The 20633-nt window shown below is 44.5% G+C and overlaps 1 protein-coding gene across 1 annotated transcript; it reads left to right on the forward strand.

Annotated features, from left to right (window-relative positions):
* Nucleotides 1-8539: 8539 nt before the first annotated feature.
* On the forward strand, nt 8540-18416 carry lamtor1 (late endosomal/lysosomal adaptor, MAPK and MTOR activator 1). Its single transcript, XM_083772719.1, has 5 exons — nt 8540-8782; nt 15256-15401; nt 15927-16004; nt 16488-16611; nt 17411-18416. The coding sequence occupies exons 1-5, from the start codon at nt 8741-8743 to the stop codon at nt 17501-17503; spliced, it is 483 nt and encodes a 160-aa protein (XP_083628845.1). The 5' UTR covers nt 8540-8740; the 3' UTR covers nt 17504-18416.
* Nucleotides 18417-20633: the final 2217 nt, after the last annotated feature.

Here is a 20633-nt window from a genome sequence, read left to right on the forward strand (position 1 = left end):
TGTTCCGTTCGAGAGGACCGGCGACCCTCGAATGTAAACAGCCACAAAAGGAAACTATGTGTGTGTGAGGTGTTCTCTATCATTTCATTCCAGACTTTCCTTCGTTCATTCCCAACTTCACTGTCTATCTCCTGTGTTCTCCATTCATCTTGAGCGATACACAGTCGTCTGATGTGCGGGGGGAGGTGCCGGCTAGCGCATAAAGGCACGGGACAGGTGTTGTCTTGACGCATCCCGTGTTGATGCGACAGGTGTCATTTAGGGCTGTGTCGACCAATTTGGTGTGACGTGATCGGCTCCAGCTTGAGCAGGCATACTCTGCTGTAGAGAAAGACAGGGCCATGGCAGTTGCACAGATTGTTTGTGGGTCTGCGCCCCTCTTGGAGTTCACTAGTTTTCACAGGATGTTATTGTGGGTGTTGACCGTGGCTTTTGTGTTCTCCAGGTGTTTTTTGAAGAAGAGTGTCCTGTCCAGTGTAACTCCAAGATACATGGGGTGGGTATGGTTGGAGAGTTTGTGACCATCCCAAGTGACGCTCAGTTCTTTTTTCGCGTCTCGGTTCCTCAGGTGGAAGCTGCATAGTTGTGTTTGTGTGTGTCTTTCTTTTTCTGTCTTTCTTTCTTAGGACGGAGATCAAGGTAGACGCCGTTGGAAGGCTCAACACAAGCCGATGCCCCTAGAGATCCATCCCAAAGCTTCCCTCAGGGAGCCCAGCAAGCCAGCTAGCCAGCAAGCCTGCCCAGTCAGCGAACGCAGCCAGTCAGCTCCGCCAGTCAGCCAGTGTAGAAAGTCAGGCTGCCAAGCCAGAGCATATCAGCCCTTGCAGTCAGCCACTGCAGCCATGCCAGCCTTGCTCAGTCAGCTCAGCCAGGCCTCTCTCGAGGCCTGGCTCTCTGTCTGCCTGGCCCGGTCTGCCCCGCCCTGCCTTGCAGCAACAGAACCAGCCTTTCTGGCAAGCCAGCCAGCTCAGAATGCGAGCTGAGCAAGCCAGTGCAGCAACAAGCCCAGACTAGGTTACTGCAGCCTTACTGTGCAGCCACAGCCACTCAGCGGAGATCAGCAGGAGCTGGCCAGGCTCCAACCCTTGCAGCGCAGCCTTAGGCCGGATAGTCCCCCTGCCTGCACTTTGTTGCCTTCCTGGCCTGTCTGCCTGCCTAGGCGCCTCGGTCTTCCTGTCTGTCTGCCTTGGCCTGCCTGTCTGAAACTGGTTAAGACTAACTGCGTGCTTGCCAGCTGCGCTGGCTTGCTGAGCTCGTATTCTGAGCTGGCTGGCTTGCTAGCAAGGCTGGTTCTGTTGCTGCAAGGCAGGGCAGGGCAGACCGGGCCAGGCAGACAGAGAGCCAGGCCTCGAGAGAGGCCTGGCTGAGCTGACTGAGCAAGGCTGGTATGGCTGCAATGGCGGACTGCAAGGGCTGATATGCTCTGGCTTGTCAGCCTGACTTTCTACACTGGCTGACTGGCGGAGCTGGCTGGCTGCGTTGGCTGACTGGGCGGGCTTGCTGGCTAGCTGGCTTGCTGGACTCCCTGAGGGACGCTTTGGGATGGATCTCTAGGGGCATCGGCTTGTGTTGAGCCTTCCAACGGCGTCTACCTTGATCTTCATCCTAAGAAAGACAGACAGAAAAAGAAAGACACACACAAAGTCAACTATGCAGTTTCCACATGAGGAAGGCAGGCAGGAAGGCAGGCAGGCACGCAGGCAGGCACAAGCTGCCTGCGTGCTTGCTTCGCCCTCCAGTTGCTGCTCCAGTTATTTGTTTTCCCTCAAACCCATCCTCAATGTGTTGGGTGAGGTTGAGCTCTGTCCAGCACAGGACGGGACGGAAACCAGCTTGGTCTTTAGTCAGCTTGGTGTCTATGAGTGGTATGAGGCGTTGGAGTAGCAGCCTCTCTTGTAGGTGATGCAGAGGAGGGAAATGGGTCGGTAGCTCTTTGAGGATGATGGGTCTTTGCCAGGTTTGGGGATTGCAACCACTTTGACCTTTCTCCAGACAGAAGGGATGGTTTTCTGTGCCATGCATGTGTTCAGCATCCCCACGAGCCAGGTCTTTGCGTTAGGTTCCAGGTGCTGTATAATTTTTGCCAGTATGTCATCAATCCCTGCTGCTTTTCCGGGTTTCGAGTTCTTCTAGGTCGAATGGTTTGGTTTGAGGGCTGGCTGATTGTGGTTGGTCTGATACCACTGTGCGATTGTATTCTCCTTTGGGTCGGCGGCGGTGTTGGTTACGACTGTTGGCCACCAGTTGTGATGCAACAGAGTTCGCTGTGACCGTTGTGAATTATGGGTGGCTCCCTGAGGTCCTTGATCCCCATGGGGTCCAACAGTGGTGAAGCGTGCACACACACATGCACACATGCACCTACACACGCACAGGCGCACATGCGTATGCACACCTGGACCTGTAAATGAACAACAACACAAAAACTAAGGCACTGGTGTCGGACTTCTGGTTTACCGGAACGGGGTTCAACTCCCTGCAGTGCCCTGCTCAATGTGTTGTATTTCATTCATTGGTCCATGGTCTCAGGTCATTGAGCGGCGCGCTATTGTGCGCGATTCTTCATCATTGTTGAGGATTTTTTAAAGGTGAAAATCAAGGAAAAGCAAAAGGCTATAGTCCATGGTCACGGACCGCATACTGGCCAAGGTCATTTATACTGGGGAAGATCATTTACTAGTCTTATAAAGGTAATTTATACTGGTCAAGGTCATTTACTAGTCTCATGAAGGTAATTTATACTGGTCACAGTCATATACTGGTCACGGTCATTTCTACTGGTGAAGGTCATTTATACTGGTCAAGGTCATTTGTACTTGTCAAGGTCATTTATACTGGTCAAGGTCATTTACTAGCCTTATTGAAGGTAATTTATACTGCTCAAGGTCATTGATATTGGTCAAGGTCATTAAGTGGCACGCTATAGTGCGCGATTTTTCATCATTGTTGAGGATTTGAAAAAAGGTTAAATCGCAGAAAAGCGAAAGGCTAAAGTCCATGGTCACGGTGGGCATACTATAGTATGTTGTTTTTCATTTTTTGGTGGTGTGCGGGCTCCATCCAATAACTACACCAGTTGTGATGCAATAGAGTTTGCTGTGACCGTTGTGAATTATGGATGGTGTGGTCTTTGCCAAGACGGTGGATTGTGGCCCATGCCTTCCTGCTGTTATTTGTCATGTTGGTGTTCTCTATATCTTTTCGTCCTGGGCATGACGTTAAACTGTTCCGTTCGAGAGGACCGGCGACCCTCGAATGTAAACAGCCACAAAAGGAAACTATGTGTGTGTGAGGTGTTCTCTATCATTTCATTCCAGACTTTCCTTCGTTCATTCCCAACTTCACTGTCTATCTCCTGTGTTCTCCATTCATCTTGAGCGATACACAGTCGTCTGATGTGCGGGGGGAGGTGCCGGCTAGCGCATAAAGGCACGGGACAGGTGTTGTCTTGACGCATCCCGTGTTGATGCGACAGGTGTCATTTAGGGCTGTGTCGACCAATTTGATGTGACGTGATCGGCTCCAGCTTGAGCAGGCATACTCTGCTGTAGAGAAAGACAGGGCCATGGCAGTTGCACAGATTGTTTGTGGGTCTGCGCCCCTCTTGGAGTTCACTAGTTTTCACAGGATGTTATTGTGGGTGTTGACCGTGGCTTTTGTGTTCTCCAGGTGTTTTTTGAAGAAGAGTGTCCTGTCCAGTGTAACTCCAAGATACATGGGGTGGGTATGGTTGGAGAGTTTGTGACCATCCCAAGTGACGCTCAGTTCTTTTTTCGCGTCTCGGTTCCTCAGGTGGAAGCTGCATAGTTGTGTTTGTGTGTGTCTTTCTTTTTCTGTCTTTCTTTCTTAGGACGGAGATCAAGGTAGACGCCGTTGGAAGGCTCAACACAAGCCGATGCCCCTAGAGATCCATCCCAAAGCTTCCCTCAGGGAGCCCAGCAAGCCAGCTAGCCAGCAAGCCTGCCCAGTCAGCGAACGCAGCCAGTCAGCTCCGCCAGTCAGCCAGTGTAGAAAGTCAGGCTGCCAAGCCAGAGCATATCAGCCCTTGCAGTCAGCCACTGCAGCCATGCCAGCCTTGCTCAGTCAGCTCAGCCAGGCCTCTCTCGAGGCCTGGCTCTCTGTCTGCCTGGCCCGGTCTGCCCCGCCCTGCCTTGCAGCAACAGAACCAGCCTTTCTGGCAAGCCAGCCAGCTCAGAATGCGAGCTGAGCAAGCCAGTGCAGCAACAAGCCCAGACTAGGTTACTGCAGCCTTACTGTGCAGCCACAGCCACTCAGCGGAGATCAGCAGGAGCTGGCCAGGCTCCAACCCTTGCAGCGCAGCCTTAGGCCGGATAGTCCCCCTGCCTGCACTTTGTTGCCTTCCTGGCCTGTCTGCCTGCCTAGGCGCCTCGGTCTTCCTGTCTGTCTGCCTTGGCCTGCCTGTCTGAAACTGGTTAAGACTAACTGCGTGCTTGCCAGCTGCGCTGGCTTGCTGAGCTCGTATTCTGAGCTGGCTGGCTTGCTAGCAAGGCTGGTTCTGTTGCTGCAAGGCAGGGCAGGGCAGACCGGGCCAGGCAGACAGAGAGCCAGGCCTCGAGAGAGGCCTGGCTGAGCTGACTGAGCAAGGCTGGTATGGCTGCAATGGCGGACTGCAAGGGCTGATATGCTCTGGCTTGTCAGCCTGACTTTCTACACTGGCTGACTGGCGGAGCTGGCTGGCTGCGTTGGCTGACTGGGCGGGCTTGCTGGCTAGCTGGCTTGCTGGACTCCCTGAGGGAAGCTTTGGGATGGATCTCTAGGGGCATCGGCTTGTGTTGAGCCTTCCAACGGCGTCTACCTTGATCTTCATCCTAAGAAAGACAGACAGAAAAAGAAAGACACACAAAGTCAACTATGCAGTTTCCACATGAGGAAGGCAGGCAGGAAGGCAGGCAGGCAGGCACAAGCTGCCTGCGTGCTTGCTTCGCCCTCCAGTTGCTGCTCCAGTTATTTGTTTTCCCTCAAACCCATCCTCAATGTGTTGGGTGAGGTTGAGCTCTGTCCAGCACAGGACGGGACGGAAACCAGCTTGGTCTTTAGTCAGCTTGGTGTCTATGAGTGGTATGAGGCGTTGGAGTAGCAGCCTCTCTTGTAGGTGATGCAGAGGAGGGAAATGGGTCGGTAGCTCTTTGAGGATGATGGGTCTTTGCCAGGTTTGGGGATTGCAACCACTTTGACCTTTCTCCAGACAGAAGGGATGGTTTTCTGTGCCATGCATGTGTTCAGCATCCCCACGAGCCAGGTCTTTGCGTTAGGTTCCAGGTGCTGTATAATTTTTGCCAGTATGTCATCAATCCCTGCTGCTTTTCCGGGTTTCGAGTTCTTCTAGGTCGAATGGTTTGGTTTGAGGGCTGGCTGATTGTGGTTGGTCTGATACCACTGTGCGATGGTATTCTCCTGTGGGTCGGCGGCGGTGTTGGTTACGACTGTTGGCCACCAGTTGTGATGCAACAGAGTTTGCTGTGACCGTTGTGAATTATGGGTGGCTCCCTGAGGTCCTTGATCGCCATTGGGTCCAACAGTGGTCATTGAAGCGTGCACACACACATGCACACATGCACCTACACACGCACAGGCGCACATGCGTATGCACACCTGGACCTTTAAATGAACAACAACACAAAAACTAAGGCACTGGTGTCGGACTTCTGGTTTACCGGAACGGGGTTCAACTCCCTGCAGTGCCCTGCTCAATGTGTTGTATTTCATTCATTGGTCCATGGTCTCAGGTCATTGAGCGGCGCGCTATAGTGCGCGATTCTTCATCATTGTTGAGGATTTTTTAAAGGTGAAAATCAAGGAAAAGCAAAAGGCTATAGTCCATGGTCACGGACCGCATACTGGTCAAGGTCATTTATACTGGTGAAGATCATTTACTAGTCTTATAAAGGTCATTTATACTGGTCAAGGTCATTTACTAGTCTCATGAAGGTCATGTATACTGGTCACAGTCATATACTGGTCACGGTCATTTCTACTGGTGAAGGTCATTTATACTGGTCAAGGTCATTTGTACTTGTCAAGGTCATTTATACTGGTCAAGGTCATTTACTAGTCTTATTGAAGGTAATTTATACTGCTCAAGGTCATTGATATTGGTCAAGGTCATTAAGTGGCACGCTATAGTGCACGATTCTTCATCATTGTTGAGGATTTGAAAAAAGGTTAAATCGCAGAAAAGCGAAAGGCTAAAGTCCATGGTCACGGAGGGCATACTATAGTATGTTGTTTTTCTTTTTTTGGTGGTGTGCGGGCTCCATCCAATAACTACACCAGTTGTGATGCAATAGAGTTTGCTGTGACCGTTGTGAATTATGGGTGGTGTGGTCTTTGCCAAGACGGTGGATTGTGGCCCATGCCTTCCTGCTGTTATTAGTGTGGTTGCCCGAATGGGCAACCAGACTCTAGTAATTGTAACACTTTATTATTAGTGTGGTTGCCTGAAGGCAACCATACTATTGTTTTAGTGACCTTTTATTCTTTTTATAGATACTTTATTTTGTCGCGTTATACCTCCCACAGTTTTCCTCCGCACCTCCGCACTCGAGCCATATGTCAAAACGACGGGCTACATCGGGAATCGTGTGCGTGTATTTTGCTAAGACATTTGTTGAATAGTTTAATTGATATGAATTAATTCGTGCATTAAATTGCCCCATAGACATGAATGGGAAAATGCAAAGACTCACTTTCAAGTATTTTTTCCTCTGAGACCGTAAGGGCTATACTTACAAGACTTGGAGGAGAGATTCATAATAATTACTAAAATTAATTACCTTAGAAGTATATCGGTCGGCCTCATGGTGGGCGCTATAACAGCCAACTTTACCTTTTGGGGTATAACTCTTGAACCGTAGGTCGTAAAATAAAAAATATTTTTTCCCGTCTAGATAGATTTCCCGCCATTTTGAATTTTGTTCAAAACACACTTTTTGCTCCTCCTCCTACAGATTTTGACCAAATCTCACACAAATCAGTACACATGATCTCGGGACCTATCCCATTAAAACAGCACAGACAGAATTTAGATCTTCTGTATCGTTCGGCCGTAATCGTCTTCCAAAGTTAGTGGGAGGGGCCTATTTTACAAAAAACGCCACAATTCACGCACGGAATGTCCGATCCATCCCAAATTTGAATCACAGGTCGAGGGTGGTTTCATCAACGCAGAGACAAAAGCGATTCCATTTTCGACGGGTGCGATGTGGGCAACCACACTTTGCAATTTCCCAGAATTGCCTCTTTCTAGTTACTACTTACTTTTCAGATTTAGATGACTAATAATAATAGCCATTTACCAGCTCAATGGCCTTGTGGTTAGAGTGTCCGCCCTGGGAGGGAGGGGCTGGAAGGAGCGCTGCGGCTTGTGAATGGGAGACGGGCTGTCAGTGGAGTAGGGACTCAGCGCTACGCTGTGTTCATTGTAGGGGGTGGCGAGGATTTACTATTCTGTGCCTATCGGGTCGCAACTTGGGACAGGGCTGAGTCGGCTCAAGTTCGCTTGAGATGGCGCCCCTCCGACGCAGTCTAAAACTATAAGCCAAAATCCCTCCCATTGCAGGGCAGAAATATAGTTCTCCCCTGGGACTGGGAGATCTTGGTTCGATTGAGGTAAGTCCCTGCGACATATACTAGCATCATGTCCAGGGAGTGTACTTGTACATGATCATGTCCACTGTCCAGGGGGTGTAGGCTACTTGTACATCAAGCCGCCTCATGCTACAGAAACAGGAGATGGGCTCCTGCCCCTAAAAATTAAAAATAAATGTTTAAATGGCAAAATTCTGATCAATCATTGCTATATATTATTGTCATTTGTCGTTTTGTTTTGTTTTATTCTTTATTGTGTAGCATATTATCATTGTGTATGTGATATGGACCCTGAGTCTGAAATAAAGATTGAATTGAATTGTCCCTGTCTCTCCAGCTCTTTAGTACACAGAAAATACATGTTCAGACAGTTCAGGTCAGGCCATTGATTGATTGATTGAAATATTTATTAACAGTTTGCAGAATTACAGTACATTTCAAGCACAAACTCAATACAAACACTGTTAACTGTGAGTGGACGACCCAATTAAGCATTACACTTGTTTACAAGAGGGTCCACCATGTTCAATTCATCAAAACATTTAGAGACGTACAAATAGACACTTCTATATAGTCAAAGAACCAGGGTGAGGTTACCAGTTTAATGTTCCGTTATGAGCCAGCCCAGAGATGGTTGTTCCACTGCCACGTGATCTGGGCATCTGGGCATGGATAAGGGCCCTTTTTTAAACTATCCACGCCACTCGCTCTACACACTTCCACTCTGTTTGAGCATAGATATACAAATAGAGACGGCACCGGGATTCCCCTTCCACCCAGTGCCATCTGCATTATTTATATATCTATACTCAAACCAGTTAACCAGAGGGTGTGTAGAATGTAGGGCGAGCTAGTTTCAAAAAGGGGGACGGTGGCTTCTCAAAGAGCGGACGTGACGTCGCAGTGTTGTTGCTTTATGCGTCCAGAGAGCAGCTGCTGTCATGTGACTGTGGCTCCCCGGCTCCATTCTGTGTGACACTCAGCTGGAAGAGAAGAATACTACAAGGAAACACACACTTTAAACAAACATACAAACTCTCCGTGTGTGTGTTTGTCGTGAAGCTGGAGTGACTGTAGGTTGTAGTGTAGGTGGTGTAGTTGTAGTGGGACGAGGAGGAGGAGGACAGACGCCATGGGTTGCTGCTACAGCAGCGAGAACGAGACCACAGAGCAGGTAATGATGGTGATGCTAACTATGCTAATGCTACCCATGTTCCTCCAACTTCTTCTTATTCCTTCTACTTCTCCTTCCTCCTCCAGTCCTCGGGTGTAATTTGATTTAATCGGAGATGGTATCGATCGATATCGTTGCGTTTTAGTGGTTCTTACGGCCCCTGAAACTGATATGTGATTGATTTTGGTTAAGATTTTTGGGAAGCTAGTTATTTTTTTTACATAGAAGATAGAAGCATCAGATTGCTAGTAGACGCTACAAGGGCCCATGCAACCACTTTGATTTGCAAGTGTTAATCTGTTCCTTTGACTCTGGGGGTGTACAAATGGAACAAGAAACCCTAATGTTAAATAGGCTAGTTTGCTGCTACGGCTAGCAGCAAACTTGCCTACAATATAATGAAAGGCCAGGCCTACAGTGTAATTAATTTAGCCTTGGGTCAAGAAAGACTATCATAGGTGTTTGACATCTGTTTTCAATGCACAAATGTCAAAATGTGTACAATACATGGTTTGATGATCTAAATTCAAGGCTATAACCAACTACTATTGGATTTAGTTATTGTACATTATAGTATAGTATTTGATCAGTAGAAATGTGACCCATTTCACGAATCTGGAGGTTTGTTATTTCTCACTCTTATACAGGTACAAGCATGTTCTGAAGAGACTGGCCTAACGCGACAGTACACATTAAGGATATAATAATAAATACAATTATAAACAAATAATACTGGGTGATAATAATATGGCTTTAGCTACAGTACCAAATGTGCATGATTCAGAAGGCAAGGCATACATGTCTACTTCAAAATCACATGTCTATTGGTTTTACTTTCAGGTCAGGTCATTCATAGTCTATAGTTGCAGCCCTGTGTCTGTGTGTCACATGACATGATGGTGGTGCACAAATGCCATCACTAGAACTCTGGAAATATAACTCATGCACCACCAGACTCGGGAGACATGTGAACATGAAATGCAATCATAATTATTATTCTGTACATTTCATTTCAGATCTACATCATGACTACATGTATATTACTACTACTACTAGAACTTACAGTATATGTTGTTTTTGGTGTTTAATGTTTATACAGATCCCCATTAATCCTCACTGCAGTGAAGGCTACTCTTCCTGGGGTCCAAACATTCACACTTAACAATCAACTTAATACAATGGAATTCTACCAATAGACAAAACAAAAAAACTGCATTCTATGAATTATTACTTAAGCATAATTACTCTTTGATTTAATGGCCACAAAATTACAAACTATCCAATTACACTTTAGTTCAAACATTAAACAAGCCAACTAAACAACTCTTTATTAATTACGGCTTCCTTCATTTTCTTTTTGAAGCTTTATGTATTGTCTAACTATATTATATATATACATATATAATGTTAAGAAGACACAGGAGATGGTATTTGACCCCAAGAGTATTGGTGACCACAGGCCTGTGGTCATCCATGACTCGACCATCTCACAGGTCTCCTCATATAAATACCTGGGGATCTGTATTGACAACTCAATGACTTGGAATACACATGTTGACAGTCTCTGTAGTAAACTACAGCAAAGACTGCACTTCCTTCGGCGTCTCAGGGTTCATGGTGTTGACCAAAGATTTATGTTAGTGTTCTATCGAGCAGTCTTGGAAAGCCTGGTCAGGTTTGGCATCACAGTTTGGTTCGGTAATCTCTCAGTGCAACTGAGGTCCAAATTGTTCAGATTGGTGCAGACTGCAGGGAAGATCATAGGGGTAAGACAACTCCCCTCTCTTCAGTCTATTTATGAGCAGGCTACATTAAAACAGGCTCAAAAAATTGTCAGTGATGTTACCCATGTTCTATATGGCGAGTTTGTACTTCTGCCCTCTGGGAGAAGATACAAAGAACCAAAGTGGAAGTACATTAGATTTAAAAAATCGTTTGTATCAGCATCAACTAAGATGCTGAACGAGGCTCTGAAACAGCGGTAACTACGTGAGGCCTGATTATCCACATCATGTGTGCAATTGTGTAATGTTGTGTCTTCCTCTGTAATGTATGTTTGTTGTCATTGATGATTTATGTGTGGCTGTAGCTGGGGTGAAAGCCCAAGACAAATTTCCCTTGTGGACAATAAAGTTTACCTTGACCTTGACCTTATATGTGGCTGGAGCCCATTCCAATGGGTCACTTCTCTATACATTACAGTTTTCTCAAGCTCATTAGTTCTTGATAAAGACGGAGGAAAGTGACCACCCATAGCCTGTCTGGTGGCATAGCCATATCTAGTATTGGTGGGTTGTATGTATCACAACAAATGTGCAGGTTTACCAGTATGATGGATGTTGAACAGAAATGTCACAAGGCTACAAGGCAGCCAACCTTTGATCCACTTTCACCCAACACAGTATGCTAGCAGCAGCATGCATCCACTCAACAATACTCCTCCCAGAGCCGCGCCGTAGAGCATAGAGCACCAAATTGTTGGGCAATAATCAAGACAGGATAAAACTAGATGTAGTTGGTTTGATTTTAGTAGTGTAATCAAAAATGGGAAAAGTCAATTTTATGTTTTCCTTTTTAAAGTCGCCCTAATATGTAACGAATATAATGTAATTTTCTCCAATCTTTATGGTAGAGTATGTTTATGTAGGTTAAGATTCAGTTTATGCACTGAGAAAACTATTAATGCCCGGCTACTTGATCATGCTACAGCGTCACAAAAGCATCAAGTAGATCCACAAGCGACGCGTTTTGTGCTTGTAGATCTGTTACTTTTTAATTTGAATCCTGAAAAGCAACCGTTTTGGACAAGCAAACGACAGAGACCATATTATAATTTTCTTTCAACTCACTGAATTTCAATGATACCAGAAGCATCAGAAGAGACGAAGGTGGTCTTTACACGAGAACGGTGTTCTTAGGAAACGGCAAAATAAAGTATAATTGGCTGGTGTCCCTTAAACGAGAACGGCGTTTTCAGGAGAACGCAAGTGTAACCACCTCCCAGAGTGGAAATCTTTGAGAACGTTTCCTACGGTTTCCATATAAACAGGCAAAACGGCGAATCCGCAAAACTTATGACATCATGGCTCATGTTGGCTGATGTAAATGAAATGCCTTGTGATAGGTGGCAGGCAGCAGCGTTTATGTAGTATTATAAAATATATAACCATCCCATGGCACGCTCTGCCTGTCAGCCTGTCTGTCACCTCTGGTCTGGAAGCATCATCCAAAACCCTGATGATAGGGTTGCGTGAAGGGGGGGGGGGGGGGGGGGGGTGACTGGTCTATTTGGCCAGCCACCTATAGCGTTTTCATAAAGTGTGTGTGTGTTCTCATGTAAAGGGTCAATAATAAATGAGAATGCAACGGGACTTTGACGTTTTATCTGGAGATGGTCACCGTCTAAAAGAGGCCTAAGACAGCTCTCTGATCATCTGGCTACGTAAGACCAAGAAATCTGTGATACCAATCTAGGCTCTGGGGTGCTGGATCAAAACTAGAACAGTGAAAACACAATAGATCCCATTGTAGATGTTTTTATTGATAGCGTTCGTAACATAGTACAGACAGCTTAAAATTAGGCAGTGTGTGATGATGAGCCACTCGTGGCTAGGGATGGGTATCGGTATCGGATTTGTGTGAGTCCGGTTCCGGTTCTGCTTATCGATTCCGGTTCATAAAGGGGATGCGTCCAAAAGTGTCCTGTGGCACTGAGTGAGTTAACGGTTCCCTATTTCGGTTCCAAAATGGTATAAAATAACTTAAATAAGAGGTCAAATGTTTATTTAACAAAAAAGCTCAATGTCAATTTAAGACATGTAATGAGTAGTGTAACATCCTCCTTTATTCAACAGTTGAGCCATTTGTGGATAATATAGTGAGCTATGTTTTCCTTATTTTAAATATAATATATTATCTATTCTGAATTTACCCAGGTCAATACTGTTGTAGGCTACTTCTCTTACTGCTATAACTACTGACAACAAATAAAAGCATGTTTGAGAGCAGCGCGCAAAGTTTGCAAACACACACACAGCGTTTAGCGTGGATTAAATGATTGACCTCCATTAGCATCGCTAATGGGGGGGAGTGCATCTCTGGCCGATAGGTGAGAACGGGTTTGCTGACGTGCGAATGGAGGGACCATTGTAAACAAAGGCATGCTGTGGTTTGCTACCAACAGAAATTTGCATGCACAAGGGCTGCCAAAGTAGGCTATCATTTGTTGTTTTTCTTGTTTTTCGCCCCCTCTCTTCGAACTTAGACTGGGCAAGCTGGGAAAGCTGTCCGTCTGTAGACTAGAGGAGCCTAGTTCCATGCAGAGAGAGCTCCGCCTCCGCCAATCTGCATTGCAAGCCCAGCCACAAAGCGGCGTTGATGCAACGCGGTGTAGGCTTGTAGATCTGTCCCCTGCGCGTCTATTAAAAGGGTAGAAAATAATTAAATGGCGTGTGACAGCGTGTCTGTGGGAACCGATGGAGAGAACCGAAATTGTAATGAGTACCTGGTACCCAAGCACTTTGGGTTCGGTACATGCTTGGTCCCGAGGTTCGGGACCCACCCCTACTCGTGGCCCAATCAACCAGTCTTAGCAATGCCCATTGAACACCTTTATTTATATATATATATATATATACTAGAATTTCGCGGCCGCTCATCCCAGAGTTACTTTGCCGCGCACTATGGGAAGAAGGAAATTGCGGGAGTTGACTCCACATGTAGTAACGGATGGGTTATTAGTTATTATTATGTGTCCTTATTAGTGTAGTGACGTGTAGTCAACACGTTATGGCTCATACACACTGCCCGGTATTTGCTCCGATTATGCTGTCGGGGAGCATTTTTGGCGCTGGCCGAGATCGTGATCTACCTTTTGGGCACCACTTAACTCAACCTTTTTTGTCCCAGGGCACACTTTTCATAGCCTAAAAATCTGGGGGCACACCTAGATATACGGTTTGTGTACACTGTATATATACCGGTGTGTGTATTATTATATATATATATATATATATATATATATATATATAGAATATTAGTGGTCCATGACATGAAAATGTTTGAGAACCACTGCTCTAAAACAACATTGGACAATGATGTTTGACAGTCAGCAATATTGTTGCTTATTCTAGATTTATTTTCTGACTTTTTCGGATTTTCTGACTTGATCTGGCCTGTTAACATTTTCATAGACCTGGTTGCTTGTTAACCTCTCAGTCAATGTGGCAACCCTGGTCAATGCCGTGTTGACTGTTCTGTATGATGATTTAGCTTAGCACAGGAGGATGCAGCAGGCTGATGCCGTCATGTTTAACAGTATTTTGCGCAATTTATGTCCCCGAATTTATGGATATGGACTTATGGCTCCATCGCTGCCTCTTTCTTTAGTAGAAGTAGAAATTTAACGTGTTGCTGACTGTTAACCTCCCTCTCACACGCCGCGCGCGCGCGCACACACACACGCACACGCACACACACAGCTGATGTCTTCTCCCACCGACGTCAGCTGTTCATTTATCTCCTTATTCATACACGCTTTGAGCTGAGAGAAGCTATAAAGCGCCTTTTAAATATGACAATGCTGTATCAGCTGCACAGGTAAGTGTCTGTGGCATATTTAACTGTAACAAAATAGGTTTGACAGCTTAAATCCGTGCGGCAGTGTTGTGTGTGTGTGTGTGTGGGACACGGGGTAGTGTTGTGTGTGTGTGTGTGTGCGTGCAATCAGAAGTACTGGCAGTAGCGAAATAACAAACGCGATCTGTCTAATCGTAGTAGTTAGGTACAAACCAAGTAGTTTATAAGAACAATGTTAATGTAACTAAGACATTCGCTGAGCGAGCTATATTTTAAATTCAGAGATTTAGAAGGAATAAGCGAAATGGTGAGGCGACTATCCGTGAGGTAAGGTTTCTCTGCGGAGTGCGGAGACGCCGGAGAGGGAGATCCATAGGGGAGATCACATTACAGCAGCCAAAGAGGGAGGGGGGTGGGGGGGGGGTTGCAAACTGTTTTCATGCGCACATCTTTTCATTGGCTAGTTCGCTTGTGCCACGTGACAACTTCTCACTTGTTAATATAGATATATATGTTTGATTATTTCAATATTACATATTTTCACAGAATGTTTCATTATTATACAGACATTTGGGATATACAAATTACCAAAGGATTCAGGCTGTATAACCGTTATAAAGCTACTGTAAAGAGACGGCTCTACTCTAATGAAAGTAAAAATAATAATAACGAGGACAAGAGATACCCTATGGCAACTGGCAAGGAGAGACTTCATGCTTTGGACACAACTCCCAAGGACAGATATGTCCCTGGCCTGTACACAGGCACAACGTGAACCTACTGTCAGAGACCACCATACTTCAGAGATCCATCCATATACACATAGTACACCCATACATCTAAAAACCTCCATTTTCTTTCACTGTAATATAAATAATGTTTTGTGGTTCGTGCAGGATCAAGACGATGAGCATAAGCGTTTGATCGATCCCAACCCCGACAGTAAACCCCCCAACGGGACCGACTGGAGTCCTGCCAACGTGCCCTCGGCACGCACAGACGAACAGGCTCTCCTGACGTCCATCCTCACCAAGACAGCACTGTAAGACATGCTCTCTATACCAGTGGTTCCCAAACTTTTTCATGTCAAGGACCCCCAAATTGACACTAATTAGCCCGCGGACCCCCATTTGAAAACATATGCCAGGGACCCCCATGAGAGAAGAATTTTACGGCTCTAGCAGTGATTCTCAACCAGTTTAATTTCAAGGACCCCCAGTTTGACATGTATTAGGCTACGGACCCCCCATTTAATGGCATCTCTGAGACCCCAGTTTATATTGTAAAATCAATGTGAATGTAACTCTGAGAGTGTACAAATGGAACCAAATGGACCCTAACTGGTCCATTTGGTTCCATTTGTACACTCTCAGAGTTACAGACCCATAAGGTGTCCATTTGGTTCCAAACTATCATTTAGCTGGGGACCCCCTGGAACTCCCTCAGGTACCCCACTTTGGGAACCACTGCTCTATACTGTGAATTCAGGGCCATGGTCTGTCCGTCATGTACCAAAAGAGTGAATAGACAATGTGATTGATTGATTGATTGCTTTCTCTGTCTGTAGGAACATCATCGATGTCTCGGCCGCAGACTCTCAGGGGATGGAGCAGCATGAATATATGGACAAAGCAAGGCAATACAGGCATGTGGATGCTCACTCATGTGGTCATTATTTTTAACCCATTAACACCGGGAAAGCATCTGTGTCATTTGGCTATTCAAAAATAGATATACAAGCTTGTAGATCTGCTATATTTGAAAAATCATGAAAATATACATGCAAAGAGTTTACAATGTGCACTTTAAACAAACTAGGTTAACCCATTCTGACCGGGCACCCATTTTGGTGTCAGCATCATGTTATGCCTTAGCTATTTAAAAATAGCAGATCTACAAGCTCATATCGCGCCACCGAGTGGCGCGATACGAGCTTGTAGGTCTGCTATTTTTGAAAAATCGAAGAACATTTTTTAGAATCTGATCTCAGGTCAGAATGGGTTAATCAGACCAGTGTGTGTCCAGTGGAAACCTCGTGTGAATCTGATCTCAGGTCAGAATGGGTTAATAAAAATAACATGCCGGTTCTGTTTGGGTAAAGCTTTTGTTTTGTATGTTTGTCTTTCAGTACAAAGCTGGCAGTGCTGATCAACACTATGCCGCAGAAGAAGGCCCATGCCCTGCCCTCTCTCACCAGCCAGCCACACCAAGTGCTGGCCAGTGATCTGGTGCCATATTCAGATGTTCAGCAGGTGAATGTTAACACGTTTTATAAATGCAGACACTGTCAGTTATACTTAACCCATTCTGACCTGAGATCAGATTCATACGAGGTTTCCGCCGGACACACACTGGTCTGATGAACCCATTCTGACCTGAGATCAGATTCTAAAAATGTCAGTCGTTCTTCGATTTTTCTAAAAATAGCAGACCTACAAGCTCATATCGCGCCACTCGGTGGCGCGATATGAGCTTGTAGATCTGCTATTTTTAAATAGCTAAAGCATAACATAATGCTGACACCAAAATGGGTGCCCGGTCAGAATGGGTTAACTCTTTTGAGATGCATTTTAGCAGATGCTTTTATCTAAAGTGAATCTAGCATCTATATAAACAACATTATGTCTAAATCACATTCTTAACATTCGTGGTCCGGGAAAAAACAAACTGAAGTAAGAAACGGAACAAGGGAATGGGTAACCAAGAAGTGGCCATGGTTGAATGTTTGGAGAGCCTGCCTGGGAAACCGAAGGTCCGAGGTTCGATTCCAGACCTCAGCAATGTGTTGAGGTGTCCATGAGCAAGACACTTAAGGGGGCCCCCAGCGAAAATAGTTAATATTGCATTACAATAATTTAACCGCACAAGTGCTACACTGCAAGTTTGTACATCAGCTATTTTGAGTTTCGTTAGGGAGTTGAGATCGTTCATGACTTTCTGTAGAACGTCATTCCACATTGTGGGTGGCCGTATAGTAGAAACTTTTTTTAAATGCATGTTTGGTTTTGGCAAACCTCACAGGGATTACCACGCTTTTTTCTTTTCTTACAGGTGTCCAAGATAGCAGCGTATGCATACAGTGCAATATCTCAGATCAAGGTGGACGCGAAAGAAGAGCTGGTTGTTCAGTTTGCCATCCCCTGATTCAGCGTCTCAGGCCTGCATATCCTTGCCACCACTCGTCTCATACCTCTCCCAGGAAATGAAATCACTATTACTATTACTTCATTAACGGACATGCCTGTCAAGTGTCTAAAGCTACAATCCAGAACTTATTTTAAATGAATAAAACGTTTTAACCAATCTGTATGGTATAATATAACTAGCATATCTTCATTGGTTGGAGGTGGTCTCCCTACTTTTCTATTGAGACATTCAGACCCAGATGTTTGGTAGGACCCCAGGTTGACATGTCCTTAAAGTTATTTGAAGAAGTTAGTTTGGACATCGTTGCAATTATCTCTCTGTTTGGAGAGAGACGCAACGGACATGGAAATTAGGGATTGTAGCTTTACAGATGCTCATAGATTAAGGGTTGTCAGGCAGCCTTGGTTTTTTTATATTGTATAATTTCTATGATGTTTCACATGACTGAATATGATAATAAATCACCCTAAAGCATGCTGCGGTTGGCTCTTGCTTCACAAAGAAGCGAACCGAGCCTTTTGTTTAGCTGAATAAACGGGCAAGTAACACAGCTTTACATAAATGAATACACAATTTACAATTTAGAATAATTTACAATACAGAATTTACATTACAGAAGAATTGGTTCTGGACTTCTAGTCACTGTTAGCCAGGATATACATTCTGGTTGGTAAATAAATATTCATTCGTTAAATGTTAGGACGTTAATCAGGATTGTGATGACAAAATGGCCTCACACAAGACCATGGCTAACCATACCGTAGAAGCACCATTTTTCTAATTTACATTAGACTGGGGCTACACAATTATTGATCACTTGTGGATGTCTAATATCCTTGTTTTGGATTATTTTCTGATGACACTATCCACCCATTATTTGCCCTAACGCAGCAAAGGAGAAAAAAGGAAATTGAGGCGATCAAATTTGGTCACTTTTTAAGTCATTTTGGGAGTTGCTCTAATCCTGTTCCTGTCTTTGACAATACATGGCAATCAAGACTTGAAGGAGGAATCTGGCAATCCTGCACACATGCTGCATACAGAAATATACACAAACTCACCACAAGCCCTAGCATCCCTTATTCTGGGTCATAATATGCAAACATTAGTGAAAATAGATCTACAAGCTCATAGTGTGCCATGATGCATTGTGTGCTTGTAGGTTGGATATTTTTACTTTTTGACGCACGTATTTGAAGTATGGAGTCATTCAATTTGGACTAATTTGGCTCATCCAAGTGGAAGATTTATTGTAGATGTGATTAGCACTGAGACACCTTGTTCATGTTGTATTAATTTCTAGACAGCCAATAGTTGTCCCGTTTGAGGTGACATCTAGTGCTCTACGCAGCCAGTCTTTGCTGAGTGAGGGATGTAAAGATAGGTCAATCTGTGCCAATTGGAGGGGGCGGGTTTAAACACGATTTTGGACACCTTGCCTGAGTTTACATAGATCGAAACGATGCATCTTCACTTTTTCTAGCTCAAACTAATTAATCTGTCAGCCCCTTGTATCCATATCCCATAACTTCACATATTTAATTGCAGTGGTGACAGCAGGTCAACAAGGGGTTGCAGGTGGGAGGTTGCAGGGGCCGGACAACATATTGAATAGCGTTTTTTGATGCCTTCTTTGTACAGATTATTGTGGTTCGTTCGAATACAAATAAAGAACATGAGCCTGAAATGGATTGTATGTACCCTATAAGGTCTCCTTAGTAGGGAGGACTTTGTTCAGGATTGGCTTGAGGTCTTGGGATTGAAAAGACTTTTATTAAAAGAAAAACTTTCAGAATCCCAGCTTTGTTAGCTTTTTAAAAAGCTTGAGAGTGTAACAAGTTGTTCATTCAGAGTGGATCAGAAAATAACTGCCATTGCAGCGTGATCGTCTCCCACTCGTCCAGGCACAGATTACCTTAAATGATTTATTTATTTGTTTTTCATTTGTTTATGGTATTTGTGCTCTATGGGGCGAGAGCATAAGAGTATGTGTGGACAGGGAGACAGGGAGAACCTGTCCTGGGTCTGTAAAGGGAAGATCTGCAAGGCTCTGATGACTTTTCAACCACACGTTCAGTTTGGGCTTTTTGTTTGCAGTGTGGTCTTAGCGTTTGTTAGGTTTCTGTTTTTTGTTTTAGTTTTACGTTAAAATGTATAATACTACCTGGATTATGTTTGTCATTTCTTAGGCTAGCACCAAAAAGGTTTTAAGATCTTGTTTTGTTCTTTTAATAATGCATTAATTAAAGACTTTAAACATAAAAACTGTGTGTTAAATAATTGTGTGTCTGTGCATTTTGGGAGAGGCGCTGGTTGACTAATATTCTAATAAAGTAATTGTAATGAAACCAAAGCAATGATATTTGGCTCATCATTCTAAAATAATACACACAGTATATTTAGACTAGAGGTTACCTTCAGACTGACAACTTGACCAATATTCAATCATTAGCCTACAGAAATACAACATATTTAACATATATTAAAGCGTTAAACGCATGTCATTTTAGATTTTGCGTTGGCTATTCAAAAATAGCAGATATACAAGCTCAGCATGTGTGAGAGAACTAACGATTAAGTAGGCATTTGTAGAATCGGCCTCAGCTGATCTTAATGGGTTAGCGAACAGAGGTTCCCAAATATTTTGGGCTATGCACCCCGTTACCTCCAAACCTAGCTGATGCACCCCACGAGGCCTAGACAAAGTTAAATATTTTTCGACATTCGAAATTGGCCGCCTGTATATGTCCATCCATTTATGTGGACATATAAGCTATATACGATATACTTCATATATATTCACATATGCTGCATATGTGTTGTTTTAAAAACATGCCCCCAACCATTTCCTGAAGTTAATATTTTTGACAAAGCTGGTTTCTGCGCAACAGCAAATATACAAACTCAGCGCATCACTTTGTGTCGTGCTTGCTAAAATGCCACAGACTTTCCTGGTTTTAATGGGTTAACAATAGTCTCAATATAACATTCAAGTCTGCTTTATTTTCTGTACACATTTTTATTGTAATCTACTGTAGTTCAACACAAACTCTTCGTGAGACATATCTACAGTAACTAGATTTAAGTATATACAAGACATGATATACAGTATAAGTATACACTCAAA

Source organism: Protomyctophum parallelum (genome assembly GCF_964188405.1).
Source record: "Protomyctophum parallelum genome assembly, chromosome: 9".
NCBI classification, from domain to species: Eukaryota; Metazoa; Chordata; class Actinopteri; order Myctophiformes; family Myctophidae; genus Protomyctophum; species Protomyctophum parallelum.